Source organism: Scardinius erythrophthalmus, assembly GCF_964197995.2.
Source record: "Scardinius erythrophthalmus genome assembly, chromosome: 22".
NCBI classification, from domain to species: Eukaryota; Metazoa; Chordata; class Actinopteri; order Cypriniformes; family Leuciscidae; genus Scardinius; species Scardinius erythrophthalmus.
Window position 1 is genome coordinate 29,219,174 of NC_138242.1, and position 16,808 is coordinate 29,235,981.

The 16,808-nt window shown below is 36.8% G+C and overlaps 1 protein-coding gene across 6 annotated transcripts; it reads right to left on the minus strand.

Moving 5' to 3' along the window:
- Window positions 1-87: 87 nt before the first annotated feature.
- cog7 (component of oligomeric golgi complex 7) lies at window positions 88-9,053 on the minus strand. Of its 6 annotated transcripts, none has more exons than XM_081353113.1 (18): window positions 8,802-9,038; window positions 8,502-8,686; window positions 7,728-7,876; window positions 7,191-7,307; window positions 6,947-7,115; window positions 4,981-5,063; window positions 4,761-4,883; window positions 4,470-4,668; window positions 4,013-4,140; window positions 3,333-3,487; window positions 3,115-3,231; window positions 2,965-3,030; window positions 1,999-2,179; window positions 1,779-1,919; window positions 1,613-1,696; window positions 1,343-1,457; window positions 1,131-1,274; window positions 88-793 (listed from the first exon to the last, which is right to left on the minus strand). In XM_081353113.1, exons 2-18 carry the CDS (start codon window positions 8,665-8,667, stop codon window positions 627-629), a joined length of 2,304 nt encoding a protein of 767 aa, XP_081209239.1. In that variant the 5' UTR covers window positions 8,668-8,686; window positions 8,802-9,038; the 3' UTR covers window positions 88-626. The 6 variants fall into 6 exon arrangements, with proteins under 6 accessions (XP_081209239.1, XP_081209241.1, XP_081209240.1 ...); XM_081353115.1 differs by having other exon boundaries at window positions 8,502-8,707; window positions 8,802-9,028; XM_081353114.1 differs by having other exon boundaries at window positions 8,502-8,722; window positions 8,802-9,028.
- Between the last annotated feature and the right edge of the window lie 7,755 nt (window positions 9,054-16,808).

The following is a 16,808-nucleotide window of genomic DNA, read 5'->3' on the forward strand; positions in this document are numbered from 1 at the left end:
ATTGTTTTTCCACATATTTTTGCATTGCAAAACTGATCAGAACTGGCTTGTGATATTTATTATGAAACAAAACAATGCACTTAAAAATCTGTTCAGATGTTTTATTTTGTTAAATTAACAGAATTGAAAACATTCTTGAAATGCTGTATGAAACTGTCCCCATGTGAGCAAAAATAATAAAAATACAAAGTCAGAGAGCCAGACATAAAAAGCATTAGAAAGTTACCATGTAGCTTGATAAAGCAGAAACACAACAGTGCTCATGTTCATTATTGATTAGGAGGAATAATGGCAAACATGCAAAACACGAAAAAATAAATATGCATAAACAATCTTTCATTGTGCCATTTCAAATTTAAATCACTGGATTCACAGCAATAAGCAAAACTGAATCAATGTAACATTGTCTTTTCTGCACAATTAAATCCCACTATATTTATTACCCCAAACCGTCAACTTCTGATAAAATTTGCTAAAAACAAAAATAAAAGATGCACATCCGAAGTGCCATTAACATTTATTGTGTTTGTTTGGGAATATAGATCTGTTTATGGTCACATTTTGGTGTTAGATTCAACAACAGCAAAAATCCTTCAACGAACACACATCTCGTGGCTGCCCCGCTGTCAGTACTCCAGACCCCTCAGGGTGGCGATGGTGGACGTCAGTCTGCGCGGGACGGGTTTGGCCGTCTGCCGGTATTCCTCCGGTTTGGCACGAAGAAGAGTGACGATATTCTGGAGGGTTCTAGAGGTCTGCAACCCCAGCGCATCCATCACGTTACTCAGGTACTCTGTAATGACAATAAAAAAACTTTTACTGACACGCTCAATTATAACAAATGATTTATTATGAAAAGAAAATCAGGCAAATAACTAAGGAATATTCAAAGGCCTATTTTTAACGAATACACTTTAAAAATATTACTTCTAGCCCATTCACTCAAAATACAAACTTTACCTTAATAACTGTTTGTAAATGTGAACTGCAAATCTTGATGTTAATAATGAATAATAAAAACATCGCCACCAGCCTTATAGAGTCATTGTGTGCAAGCGTTACATATTAATTATTGTTGGTGATGATGGTGCCATGATGTGATGTCATAATACACGTAATGATAATGTCACCTATGTCAGTCGCCAGCTGTTTGGTTGCATGTAGGCTCAGCTCAGGAAGCTGTAGGATGACATCACAATAGGTCTGCATGGTCGCCCGGGCGATAGAACCCAGCCAATAATCCGCCGTGTTCTCCAGCTCAGGGACGTCGTCGCCTATAGAGATACACAGCATGTATTAGTGTAGGAAAGGGCTTTCTTGATTCATGTGTGCTTGTGTTTACCTTGCTCTGGTGGGTACGGCAGTTTGCCGGTGTGTAAGGCAAGTTCCAGCGCTGGATCCTCTTGAGTCACGAATGGCTCCAGATGCAGAGGCAAAGACATGATATACTGGCCAATCTATAGACAAAACACAAAAGTGTGTAATAACACCACTGAGCTTCCTCTTGTCCTGTGAACACCAGAGCTTGTGTTTGTCCTTGTACCTGTAGGAGCGTCTTGTGATTTGTCATCATGTTTGACATCATAAGGACATTGACTTAATATTGTCTTACATTAGTGATGTACTCCTGCGGTGACAAACTGAAGGCCGGTAGATCATCAGTTAGCGTTCCACCCAAACTAGCAGAACCGCAAGCCTTAAAGCATCAAAAGCACATCGAATCAAACACGATCTTTTCAATCCTTCACAGTGAGCAAAAACGCGGCGTGCAAACGCACCTGTGGTTTGTTGAGAAGGAAAAGCTGCTGTTTGATTTGCAGGAACACCGAGTCAAACGCGAGCTGATTGGCCTGCTGGTTCAGACGCGTCAGGGCAGTGCGAGTCTCGGCCAATAAGCTTGAGTTTCCTGTTCCTTTCTCCTGCACAAAACACATATGCGTAAGACTTGACCTCTACACTTAATGCTGTACATTCGAAGCACACGTATATGAAGTGCACCTTGAGGGAGTGCAGCGTCTCCAGTAGAGTGTTATACTCAGCAGTGTTGTTCTGCTGGAGATAGTTGTACTCCTGCCATGGGTTCTTCTGGCTCCGCCTCTCCGACACACCCTCTTGTAAGCCACTCAGACTTCTGGGGTTAAACCCCTCCCACAGGAAACGCCCCGCCCTCCCCAGGATCCTGCCAATCACAATGCACAACTATGATACTTGACAGACAATCATTTCTAATCCATTATTGTAGCGTAACAGGCATAGCAAAGGTAGAATTCGACCCTTCATTTGTAAAACGCAGTTAATAAATAAATAACTTTACTAAAGTAGATAACTTTCACTAAATATAGATTAATAGCTGACACTCTGAAATTTATGCTAAAGTCACACAAAATTCACCAGCCAACAGACACAATACTTAACACTTTGGGAACAAAATTATCCATGTATGAAATTTGACACTGAATATTGTTCACATTTCTATATTCTATATTCCATGATATGTAAGCCTCGTTCCATTACTAGACATTGGAACGAGTCTTACATATCAAGGAATTTTGAACATAAATAGAGGTATTACAATTACTACATTATATGAAATATACTCTGATATGAATATTTATTACAGTTTTTAAATGGTAAAATAGCAACATTTCTTAACTTTTCATGACTGTATCATTATACTTTTTAAATACATGTGTGCTAAATTCAAAACTTTCACTTATTGGATCACAAAATAATGGTGAAATTTTGCAATCCCAAATTCCCAGCATTGCAATTTTGCTGCGTTTTTCCAAATTATACACGGATGAAAATTTTGCCTGAGTGAAATGTTTTGGGGTTTTTTTTACGACTAATGGTTTCCTAAAGACGTTTATTATGGGTAAAAAAAATAAATCATGAATATTAATGCTTGGGTCACTGAAGGTTAAGTCAATAGAATTTAACTAATGGATAAAATGGATTTCTTACTTATTTGAAAGCTGCTGCTCAAATGCTCCACATTGTCTCAGTAGCTCTCCACAGGTTGCAATGATTCTAGAAGATACAGGAACACATTGAAAGACATTTATATAACTTTATATACCTTTATAAACTAATGAAAAAAGAAGCCCCGCCCACCTGACGGAGTTCTGGAAAGCCGTCCAATCCTCAGTGAACACCTCAGAGGAGGGCGTGTCCTCTAACTTATACTTCTTCCGGATCGATTGAAGCGTGACAGAGAAATCGGACACGTACCTGAGAAATAAACCAGAGAATAAGCTGGAGAGCGTGGCTGACCTGTGGGCTGTGTGTTTGTCTCTGCGTTTAAGTGTAGTAAATGCTTGCATGATTCATACTTGCTGAAGAGCGCTCGAAGGGCTTTGATGAGCCCACACACACCGAGGCCATCCGTTAACTTCACACAGCGATCGACGGCAGCAGCCGCCAAACCAAACACCTTCTGAACCGAGTGTGTGAGCTCTAACACACAGTCCAGAACCTCACCACGCTCCTAACACACACAAACAATCAATAAAACACATGGTGAATCCTGTGGGTGTGGAGAAAAACAATCATTTTAATAGTTATACAACAAAACTCATTTGACTACACATTCTTAGTGTTACGTTAGTAAATTCAGTAACTGCTCAGATTCAATTAGCAATTTGTTCGATTGATTCAGTCTGAGAATGAGTTTGTGAGTGCGATTCACTAAAAAAAGAATCACAACTCGAAAAATTATTTCAGAAAATAAAAACGAAAACATACTTTGTACTTGTACTGGTTCAAGATCAAACATGAAACCGTGTGATACCATACTATACTATCTACTAATATCATACTATATTGTTTATGTGAATAGGCTTTGGACAGAGGTGGGACATGTTGGGATGGTTAGTTGTGAGGAAGAGCTTTAGTATGTGCGAGTGTGTAAGTGTTTGGTGTTATTTTGAGGACCCCCTCGAAAACGAGATGTTCCATCTCAAGGGGTTATCCTCCAATAAAATGAAATGAAATGAAATGTGTGTTTGCTCACCAGTGGAACAGCACTGAGTTGGATCAGTAAGTTTGTCTCCTCTAGTTCTCCGAACTGCATCTGATAAGTCGCATAGGGTGAATACACACATGATACCAGCTCTGCCACCTTCAGGAGGTTACACTCGCCTGAAACACACACATAAAGACAGGAAAATGATGAGGAAAAAGCAGATACAATGACCTCTTTAAAACTGAATCTCACAAAAAAAACTATTATTATTTCAATTTGCATTCATTTTGTTAACTAAAAACAGAGAATTATACATATTTGTAGGAAATTTTTAATTTTAATACATTAAATAAATTGCTAAAATTCTCATCAATATACTGTGAAAAAAAGCTGTAAATGATGTACTTTTACAAATGTTCTTCACAACTTAAATTGTGTAACATATAAATGTATATAATATACACAAATCTTTTTTAATTAGATTTCCACACACACAGACACAGACCGAGCTGTGGTTGCATTGCTGCCTCCAGGCTTCGACTGAAGTTAGCCGCCGTCTGATGAAGATCCAACAGCACATCCAGACGACAGTCGCCAGAGCAACGCTTCAATGCCACAGCAATGCAGTCTGGGATAGATGGCACCATCGCCCCCAACGTCTGGATCATCAGCACTGTGAGCACTTCACAGGGGTTTTTAAAGACCTACACACACACATACACATGCTTGAGTGTGTGTGACAGTGAAAGCCATTAACATTCCACAGCAGTGAGACTGAGTGTGTGTGTGTGTATACCTGGCTGCTCCACTGTAGCTGCGAGTGCCACGTGGACAGAAGTGTGTCGTAAAACTCAGAGAGCTGCTGCTTCAGAGAGGCGTCTGACTGACAGATGCTTTCCCACACGGTCAACAGTTGTGCCTTCAAACACACACACACACACACACACACACACATTTATGTGTTAAGCTCAGGTTGATTCCACAGCCAAACTGAAATCAGTGACAAAATACTATACCTTGTGGCATTTGTAGTAGTAAGTCAGTAACTGAGGCATTCTATCCATCTCAGTGAAAACTCTTACAAAAAGCTTTGCTTGATCTGAAACAGAGCATACAAATAAAGATTAACTTGCTAAAGCATATTATAAAACAGATCATTCTGGTTCTAGTATCTGATTGCATGCTACACACACACTACTGGCATGTCCACACACACTACTGTTGAAACGTTTGGGTTTGGTAAGATTTCTTAATGCTTTTAAAAGAAGTCTCTTCTGCTCACCAAGGCTGCATTTATTAGATTGAAAACAGTCATATTATTCAAATGTAAAATAACAGTTTTCTATTCGAATATATTGTAAAATGTCATTTATTCCGGAATTTTCAGCATCATTACTCCAGTCTTCAGTGTCACATGATCCTTCAGAAATCATTCTAATATGATTTGCTGCTCAAGAAACATTTATGATTATTATCAATGTTGAAAACAGTTGTGCTGCTTCATATTTTTTTCAGTATTCTTTGATAAATGGAAAACAAAAGATCAGTATTTATTCAGAATAGAAATATTTGTATCATTAAACTTTTATTTACTGTCACTTTTAATGCAACCTTGCTGAATAAAAGTATTCATTAAAAACCCCAAAGATTTGAATGGTGACATAATTAAAAATGTAGGTCCTTTAATCCAAAAGCATCAACCCGCTGAAGGCGACTACGGCCCTGTTTACACCTGGTGTTAAGATCACAAGTGGACGACTCTAAATGTAAACGAGGTCTAAAACGTTTTGAGCTTGTCCACTTTCAAAAACACATTCGACCGGATTGCTTTTGTAGTGTAAGCGCTCATGTGGTCGAATGCGTTCGAACTGGCGCAAAAGACCCTTCCTCTCCGCCTACTGACCTAATGCCTGGTTCAGATTAAACGATTTTAGGCCGATTTTGGCACGATCCGTTTGACGTATGGTGTCGTGGGGATTCGCAAACGACGACGGGCGTCGGGACGCAAGATTCGATCGTTTCATCTCGTATAGTGTGTCAAAGTGGGCGACAACCTACGTCGCGTCTGCGATGCTTCACGACATCACAATAAAAAGACTAGCATGTTTAATTTTTAAACGGTCCTCCACGACGGTTGAAGTGTGTCTGTGTGTGTGTGTGTGTGTGTGTGTGTGTGTGTGTGTGCGCGAGTGAGTGAGTGAGTGAGAATGAGTGAGAGTGTGTGTTCGTGAGTGAGCGAGTGTGTGTGACTGTGTGTGTGCGCGTGAGCGAGGGTGAGTGTGTGAGTGAGAGCGTGAGTGAGTGTGTGAGTGCGTGCGTGTGTATATGTGCGAGTGAATGTGTGAGTGAGTGTGTGTGTGTGTGTGTGTGTGTGTGTGTGTGAGTGCATGTGTAGGCTATATGTACGAGTGAATGTGTGTGTGAGACGGCTCGCGATGACTGGTCGGAAAGCAACGTGTAGTCTGACATGTTTCTCGTCCACGACATGACAAGATTTTTAGGAGTCAAAGTCATGTAATCTGACACAGTGACTATCGTGACAACGAAAAAAAATCGTGTAATCTGAACCAGGCATAATGCGTAAACGTTATGGGAAGCGCACTAGCCAGACCATTGTCAAATGGGACCTAAGTTTGGTTTGAAGATGAAAAACGGAACGAAAAAATTCCTGATTCTAACACACACTCACGCACTCTGTCAGAGCAGAAACGGAACTGATGCTCTCTGTGTGTTTTTCTGTCGTGTTCATGTGTAAATTTGCGCAAGTTTATTTCATCCATTAGATTGAAAAATCTGAAAAACACATACATTTATCCACCCATAGACCCTCCCCTTGAAGAAACCAGCACAGAATGGGTTAAAAGTGGATAAAATATACGGATTAAAAAACTGGAATGTGTCTCCCTCGTCTACTTGTGACCCGATCGACTAAAGCGCATCTTAATAGCTGGTGTACACAGGGTCTGTTTCCGTGTGCGTCACCTGTAGCCAGCGAGTTGAAGGTGGAGACGATCTGTGTGCTGGTGAGAGCCTCCAGACGGTTCTTCAGAGCCTCCAGCTGAACACACTTCTCACTGTAGTCTGGTGTGTCCACCAACATCGTCAAACTACCCTGCATGGCGGTCAGTTTACCGCTGATCACGGCCACGTCCTGCAACAAACACACACGAACACTTCAGAATGACATCCACACGCAGGTAAAACCAGACGAGCAACAACACCTCACCTGTGTTTTAAAGGTCTCCTCGATGTCAGCACTGAGAGTGCTCCACTTATCCGCTTCCTGAAGCGCTTCTGCTGCCAACTGCATCCGAGACTTCACCTGATCAATCTCCACCAACACCTGCCGGACATCAACACTCAATACCGGCAAAAGTTTGGAATATTATATATAATACGTTTTTGAAAGAAGTCTCTTATGCTCACCAACGCTGCATAATAATATTTCACAATATTACTGTTTTTACTGTATTTTTAATCAAATAAATGCAGCCTTGTTGAGAAAAATCAACTTTTGATCGGTTGTGTAAATTCATATAAAGTGAACATTTGCAACTGATTCTATCATTTTTATACTAATTATATAATAATTTTCTCCATATTTTTTTTCTTTGAACTAATTATTGTATAATAAATATCTTTAAATAGGTTTATTAATGTGATTAATAGTTTATTACTATTTAATAGTTGTTATTAACTATCAAGCTGTATCCCTGTATTTATGCAGAGTTTAGAGTGATTTAGATGAGTGTATTATGGTTACCTGCATAGACTGCACTGTGTCCTGTTCAAATTTCTTGATGTCCTCTTTAACCAGAATCATTTGATCCTTCAGGAATGCCGCCTCTTGTTTCAGAGCTTCAATGTCCCTCAGTACACGCGGCATATTCTGCAGAGCCTGATTACTGCTCTCTACACGCGCGCGCGCGCACACACACAGAGAGAGAGAGAGAGAGAGAGAGAGAGAGAGAGAGAGAGAGAGAGAGAGAGAGAGAGAGAGAGAGAGAGAGAGAGAGAGAGAGAGAGAGAGAGAGAGAGAGAGAGAGAGAGAGAGAGAGAGAGAGAGAGAGGCAATCAGAGACATTTATAACATTTTATTGGTTTGGGTTTTTGGAAGAATTTTTTTATTTATTTTTATTCAAGTGACATTAAAATGATCAAAGTGACAGTAAAGACATTTATTATGTACCAAAAGTTGTTTTAAATGACTGCTATCTATTTATCAAAGAATCCTGAAAAACGAAATCACGGTCTTATATGAAACAGCACAAAATCCTCATATTAGAGTGATTTCTGAAGGATCATGTGACACTGAAGACTGGAGTAATGATGCTGAAACTTCAGCTTTGATCACAGGAATAAATTACATTTTAAAATAAGTTAGAAAACAGTTATTTCAGATCGTAATAATATTTCACAATATTATAATTTTATTGTATTTTTGAGTAAACGCAGCCTTGGCAAGCAGAAGAGACTTCTTTAAAAAAATAAAATAAATTGAAAGTGAGCTTTAAGTGTTGAAGTCGTGCACACTCACCTTCTATCGAGTTATTGACCTCTTGGATGAAGAGCTGCAGCTTCATGACCAGAGTAGAGGCGTGCGCGTCCGTTTTACCAGGCGCGTCTTTCTGGGCCACTTTAAAAGCTCCATTCACCCAGTCCTTCACATCGAAATCATCCGCCAGGAACTTGGAGAAGTCCATTCTCACCCCTTCAGTGACCCTACAGAGCCGAATTCACCATCTTAAAGAGTCAAAACTACATGCAGAAAGGGAGCGGATATATAAAGACATGTTGTACATGTTAAGCGGTGTGTGTTTTGCTCTGTTTACTCAACTGAAACCTCTTCAGCTTCACCAGTCTATTCCATAATTCTTGCCCACACCAGCCTTAGACACGAACATAAAATAAACAGCCCATGAGAAAGATATAACCATGACCACGAGATACAGTTCAAGCAGTGCGATCGCTTCCTCCAGCGTTAATTTTTTTAGAATAAAACTGATATGCAGTTTCTGAGTTTAATGTTTTCAGTGTTTGTGCACTGCTTCCTGGTTGCGCTCTTCTTAATAATATCCGGCGGGGGGGAAATACGATAAAGAAGCGTTCCGCTTTCGAAAAATTTAACGGACAAAACCCGTTTTACAAACTCTAGTGAAATGGAAAAACTGTGTATAGACGAAAACTATTAATGTAGACGACTGCTATTATTGTTAATGTATATAAACATGTGCATTACACTGAAGTAATTAAAATAATTTTCATTTGAGTGACGTGGCTGTGTTGCACCGAATGTTGTTCGGGTGGGTCACATGTCAATAAAATAAAATAAAATAAAATAAAATAAAATAAAATAAAATTCCAGGCATTAAAATAAAATAAAAAATACATTCTTGTATTTTAAATCGTGTTTAAATGCAAAAAATGCCCATTTAAACACAAAAATCTTTACGTTTTATGTATAAATGTAGCCTAAAGATTTTTAGTCCTTTTATTTTTAGTCCTAAACCTTTTATTACTGCTGTAATTTACTCACGGACAAGGCCGGACTTACCATTGGGCTTGACTGGGCTCAAGCCCATGGGCCCCGCCCAATAGGGGCCCCCGCCCGTTTGCGTTTGATTTTTTCAATAATATGTCAGTCATTTAATTTTTCATTTAAAGTTTGTTGATTGGTCTAGCATTGTTACCTGGCCCTTCCCTGCAATGAAAAATATAATTTAGGTTTGCTGATTGGTTATTGGTAGTTAGCCTACGTAGTGCCTCGTTTACTGCCAAACCGTTGAAAAAAACTGTCTGCATAAGACAGTAGCCGCGTTTCCATTACCCTTCAAATTGCGCAAATTGAAATTGCGAATTGAAAATAAGCACAATGGAAACACGTCAATGTCGCAAAAACTCCCGTTTATCTAAAAAAAAAAAATAAATTATGCTCGCATGAGGTGGTTTTTCAGGCAATTCGAAAAAATTTTCGCAAAACTGCAATGGAAACAGTTTTTGCGCAATTACAGTCACCTGAGTTAGAAGACGCGGTGTGTTTGAGGTCCATGTATAGCTACGCAAATAATAATAATTTTATATTATTTAATTATAACATAATTAATAGGTTAATTATGCAGTGCGCGCTCCACACTCAGCTTTGTTCCTTTTTTGCATAAAAGCGTCTTCTAAATAGGCAATAGGCCTATTTAGAAGACGCTTTTATGCAAAAAAGGAACAAAGCTGAGTGTGGAGCGCGCACTGCATGGCACGGAGGCGCGGCCGCGACTTGCATTTTCCTATCAACAGTGGAAACAACTTAAAATACTCTATCATTTCTAGTCAAACAGAAAATCATTTTATTTGTGTAAACTCACAATAACAAGACAACGTTGTGCTTTTGTAAAATAAAAGAAAACAATCAGACGCACTTTCATGATCTCCGTAAACTGGAGCGCGAGAACTGAAACAAAATATAGCCTATGTTGGCTAAAGATTGAAATGTCCACTTTAAAACGAACAAATTCGAATCGAAAGCTAATACCTTCTGATTAATCCGTATGAAATGTGCATTTCTCTCTAAAGGCGCATCTTAACAGCGGAGATGGAGATGTGATTTTAGCCAAAGCAAGTTTATTAATAATATTAATGGCTCTTCTCCGCACTGCGGGAAAAACATCAATTTCAGGTTCTAATTTGGCCTTTGAAAACCAGTAAAATCGACATGTTTTCCATATTAATTTGTGAATATTTTAAATGTTTAATAAAGGGGCAAAAAGAAATCTGAAAATTCGTCGACATGTACTTTTTTGCGCAGCAGTTGGTGTAGCCAGTTCAAATTAAAATGTTGGTGTTCAACTTTGCGTTTTAAAAAGACAACAACCGTTCATTTTTCGTTTTTCAATTACGGGTTAAAAAAGGAAAAACGAATGGACACTAAAGTAGCCTACATGGATCGTTTGGACAGAATACGAGACAGAGTTCTTTATTAAATTCATAAAAGAAACAATAATTAGCCTATAGGAATACTGGATTCTAAATCTCAAAGAAATGCCACAATCAAAACATATGTTTTCCAGGTAAATAAGTGTTTTATTCTCATTCTGACCAAGACATTTGTGCATTGCAATAAACTTATGATCACTTTGAACTTTTTTTAACATGTAACACTGTCTATGGTACCAGTCACCTTTTGAAAGTAGCTTTGCACTTCAAATAACGATTGGATCGATTATATTGTTACGCCACCAGATGACGACAAATGACTTTTAAAAAACATTTGTCATTGAATCGTTCATTCAGGAGATTCGTTCAAAAATGCTGATTCATCTATGAAACAAGTGCATTTGATTGAGGAATTGAATCATTCATTCAAACCCAAGTTTTTTTTATTTTTTTATAATTCAGATTAATTAAACATTTTAATAGACTTCAGCAATTAACATAAATTATGTTATTTTGCTTAGTTGTTTGTTCAGAATCGTGATCTCTATTTTTATTCTCAGTTTATCCAGAATTGTGTAGCTCTAATAGGCCTACATAGCTTGTGTATGTATCATTGTGTTCTATTTGAAGTAATGAAGGTAGGGCCCGAAAGTGACTCAAGCCCAGGGGCCCCCACCACCCTAAGTCCTGCCCTGCTCACGGATGACGTACATTGATTTTAGACTATCTATCTATCAGCTCATTGCTGCCTCCTGCTGCCTCACTATTCATTTACATCTTCATTTGAGGTCAAATGCAGCAATTTCATCCAATAGTATCTGTCTGCACCCCGCAAGACTTCAAGTTATGCCCACTTCAAGTTACGCCCACTTCAAGTTACGCCCCTTCAAGTTACGTCATGCCGTAAGCCACGCCCCTTCAAGTTACGTCACGTCCCTTCAAGTTACGCCCACTTCCGCCACGTCCCTTCAAGTTACGCCAACTTCCGCGATATGACGAGATGACATCAAATGACCGTGAGAGCGATTAGAGAAAAGTATGCGATTAGTTTCGTATGCTTCTTAATCGATCTCGCATAAGTTTAACTGAACATATTCAAATGCAGTGCACTAAACTGACTCTTAGCTGTTCAAGAACATAAACCTTTGAGATGACATCTTCAAAATGCTTGTTTTTGTCTGTAAACAGTAAAGCAAGTTTCAATATGCATTTATGCCACTGCCAAGGTATTGATAATGTATTGCTAGAAACCATATTGCAATGTATTGTTTTTTTCTAATTGTCCCACCTCAACTAGACTGTGGAGCAAGTACTAATATAGATATTCTTTTGAAATTTGGCTTTGTTTAAAACCTTATTTGGTAACACTTTAGAATACTGTATCTTACTTACTGCATAACTAATAAGTAATTATTGAAGAACTAATAGGTAATTATTCATTAACTACTTCTTCACTACTGTTAACTACTAAGGAAGATGTGTTAACTAATCAGTATGTAATATATTTTTATTATTGTGTTAAGTAACAGTTAGTTAATCAATAAATAATGAATTCTGTCATAACTCTTGAAGAACTACTACTAATTATCTACTAATTAAGGTTCAAGAAAAATAACTAAGAAGTAACTACTAATGAACAGTCATACAAAACTAACCTCAGATTAGTTTTTATATTTTATATACAGTACGGTGTGTCTCTGTTTTCCTCAGCATAGAATGCCATTGAGTAAATTCATGTTTGAGGCAATGACTGAGGGAAACTGAAAATATAGGGAACTTATTAGTAATTCATAAATAATTATCAAATAATTCTGCAGGAATTACTTAGAACCTGGAACAGTATTCTAAAGTGAGAATATAGGGAACTCATTAGTAATTAATAAATAATTATCAAATAATTATCCAGGAATTAGGCTACTTATAACCTGAAACAGTATTCTAAAGTGAACATATAAGGAAATTAATTGGTAATTAACAATTAATTATTAGATAATTCTTCAGGAATTACTTGGAACCTGGAACAGTATTCTAAAGTGAGAATATAGGGAACTCATTAGTAATTAATAAATAATTATCAAATAATTATCCAGGAATTAGGCTACTTATAACCTGAAACATATTCTAAAGTGAACATATAAGGAAATTAATTGGTAATTAACAAATAATTATTAGATAATTCTTCAGGAATTACTTGGAACCTGGAACAGTATTCTAAAGTGAGAATACAGGGAACTCATTAGTAATTAATACAGAATTACCACATACTTCTGACTCAAATCAAACTTACTGTAAAAAACACATTATTAACGGTATTATCTAAACCTTTGTAAAATAGATAAGTTATCATACATTATGATACATTTTGCTAATTAAATAAAAAGTTTGCTTATTTCCAGATCAATATATAGCCTAGTAAATGTTTGCACTTATCTTTCTTATTAGTGCTGAAGAATGACTAAAACTGGCTAGAAAATAAAATAAAAAAAACATTGATCAGTGCTTTTTACTTTTCAAGTAATTACCTTTGTACATTTACTAAGGTAATTTTGAAAATGAATAGGCCAATAGTTTATAATTTTACTGGAGTAATATTTGATTGGGTTATCTGTACTTTTACTCAAGTACTTGATTTGTGTACTTCATCCACCACTCCACTGCTAAAATAAAACGGTTTATTGTAGTAACCACTGTGTATGACTGTTCATTAGTAGTTACTTCTTAGTTATTTTTCTTGCACATTAATTAATAGATAATTAATAATAGTTCTTCAAGAGTTATGACATAAATCATTAGTTATTGATTAACTAACTGAAACTTAACACAATCATACAATTCTATTACATACTAATTAGTTAACACATCTTCCTTAGTAGTTAACAGTAGTGACTTAAGTGTTAATAAATAATTATCTATTAGTTCCTCAATAATTCCTTATTAGTTATGCAGTAAGTAAGATACAGTATTCTAAAGTGTTACCCATTATTTTTAAAATAAATATTGTTAAACATCTTTTCATGTTTTAAATAAATAATTTTAAATATCTGTTCATGTCATATTGCCTGATGTGCTGACAAACGATTTTTTGACAACACTAATAAACAGTTAAATGCACTACTGTCAAATATCTTATGATACTTTGAGACAAATTAACTACAAGCAAACTTATCACAAAAAAACTTTTATTCAAAGGCAACACAAGGAGGGTTTATGCAAACCCAATCCACAATTTATGTCACTAATATTGTCATAGAAAATCAGATTGTGCCTCCAGCCACATAAAAACAGTCCATGCAGCAGTATCCAGCAAAATCATTTTCAGAGTAGAACCCTTTAAGTTTTCCTCTTTGTCCACTTCCCCAGTATCCTTTAAGGAGAACTCCGGTCAATTTTAACATTGAGCTAATTTTTTTGTACATTTGGAGTGCTGTCATTACAGAGAATAACGACAAAAATCGGTGTTGTCTACACCGTGTTATCCTCCTTTTAAAATTTGCACCCTGTTGACTTCAATTGGGCAAGTTTTAAACCTGCTTTTAGCCTCTTAACATCCTTTTTTTTATATTAAATTTTCAAAAAGTGTTATACAAATATTGTCAAAACCTCACACGATACAAAACCCAAACAAAGTGTAAAGAACATAAAACGTACAGTAAACAATGATTATTTGATATTATAAAAAGTATATATAGAGAGCATGTATCACACATTCAACATGAAACAAATAAAAACAGTAATTGACAAGACAAAAAAAGATAGAAAAATAGAAAAAATAGATTACCATGAGGGTGGAGAAGGAAGGCTATGTGTGTGTGTGTGTTAGAATATTCATTACTGTGCGTGTAAGTTTGTGTATGATTGAGTGTTTTGTGTTTGAGTGTTGAAATCAGCAGGATTGGTATAGTATGAATTGTTGTAATTAAAGTATTGTGCCCTAGTTATATAAGGGGATGAGTTGGGTTGAGATGTGAAAGATATGAATAAAAATGATAATATTTCAGCCAGCGCTCATACCTGTATTTACATCCTGTTTTCGGTCGAAGTCTATAGTAATCAATTGTCGAGTTCATGCGCGTGATCATAGGTAACTAAACCTATGTGCGTGAACTCGACAATCGATTACTGTGGACTTCGACCGAAAACAGGATGTAAATACAGGTATGAGCGCTGGCCGAATTAACATAATTTTTATCCATATCTTTCACATCTACTGCAGTCAGATTCACTCGTGTTCACTCTAAAGGAATCACTCACATTTTCTGTGCACTTGTAATGACACATCAAGGATGTTAAGAGGCTAAAAGCAGGTTTAGTACTTGCCCCATTGAAGTCAACAGGGTGCAAATTTTAAAAATAGAATAACTCGGTGTAGGCAACACAGATTTTTGTCGTTGTTCTCTGTACTGACAGCACTCCAAATTTACAAAAAAATGAGCTTAATGTTAAAATTGACCGGAGTTCTCCTTTAACAGTCTTTGTACAAATCATCACATTGAATGCAACGGGAGATCAGATAGGGAATGCGGTAGGTCCTTTTATACTCCCCTGAAAAGGAGTTCCAGTTTACCACACCTGTTGACAAAAGAAAAGAAAAGTTTAAGTGTAAAACATGTTTGCATTTCTTCTTTTTTTTAAATATGAACTTTTCTGGTAGCACTGTTTCCTCAATATTAAAGTAGTTCACTTTTAAAATGAAAATTTTGTCATCAAATACTCACCCTCATGTTGTTTCAAACCTGTATGCATTTCTGTCTTCTGCTGAACACAAAGGAAGATATTTAGAAGAATGTCAGTAACTGACAGTTTTTGGGTCCCATTGACTTCCATAGTATATATTTTTTCCCTACTATGGAAGTCAATGGGACCCAAAAACTGTCTGGTTACTGACATTCTTCTAAATATCTTCCTTTGTGTTCAGCAGAAGACAGAAATGCATACAGGTTTGAAACAACATGAGGGTGAGTATTATAAGATGACAGAATTTTCATTTTAAAAGTGAACTACTCCTTTAATTTGCCACCATAACAAAACAATTCAGAAATGAAAAGAAACACTTATTGCCTAAAACAAAAAGCATTAGTCTAATGTAGAAGTGAATGTTATATTATGATAATTAAAATAATTTTAGCACTAGAACCTTGACTTGAATCATAACTGTGACCCACACAAATGTAGAAATCTCCCATTTTGCTGCACAACTGGCATTTGTTTGGATTTTTTAAGATACTTTAAACTGTTGAATGAAGCTAGAGGAAAGTAAAATAAGAATTAAAATGATCACAAACATTAACATTTATTGTTCTGGTGAACAAGATCTTCAGAAATACTGCGGTACATTCATGTAAAAAGGCACCCGTCAAGTAATCACAACTAAACTTCTGAATGCAGCAATGTGTGAGGGGAAATAAATAACATTACACGTTACACGTTGCATGTTACAGAGTGAGCTCCCGAATTAGCCTAATGTTTACCCTGGCTAACGTTAGCTAGCTTATATTGTTTTTATTGCCTGCCATTAGTTAGCCTAACTTATGTTGCTTTCACGTGCTATCAGAAATGTGATATTTACAACCTTTGAAATCGTGATTTCGAGCTCATTGCATTCAAGTTCGAAATTGGAGGGTGTTCATGTACATTTTATACCAAGGAAAGCAGTTTTACGCCAATTCCAAGAGCAAGGCAGCATTATTATTACCACGCCAGCCAGTAAAATACTTAACAACACCAAGCGAGGACGGTTTAGTTTTAAATAAATAAAAACTTTTAATAGATTATCAACTCCAGAAACAGTACCAAAAAAACAACACAATACTGTATGAACATTTCTTACACGGTTATCTGTGGAAAATATTCTTACCGTGGTCTCTGAACCCTGAACGAGCTGCCGTCTTGCCAACAAAATCTCGTTCTTTTGACATCTCGT

Excerpts from the sequence above, each read along its gene's own strand:
- cog7 (XM_081353113.1), bottom strand. The coding sequence starts at position 8,667 with ATGGACTTCTCCAAGTTCCTGGCGGATGATTTCGATGTGAAGGACTGG. Across the intron at positions 5,064-6,946 it reads CTTCAACTCGCTGGCTACAG|ATCAAGCAAAGCTTTTTGTA; the intron begins GTGACGCACACG and ends GCTCTGTTTCAG. Across the intron at positions 3,488-4,012 it reads AACTCAGTGCTGTTCCACTG|GAGCGTGGTGAGGTTCTGGA; the intron begins GTGAGCAAACAC and ends TGTGTGTGTTAG.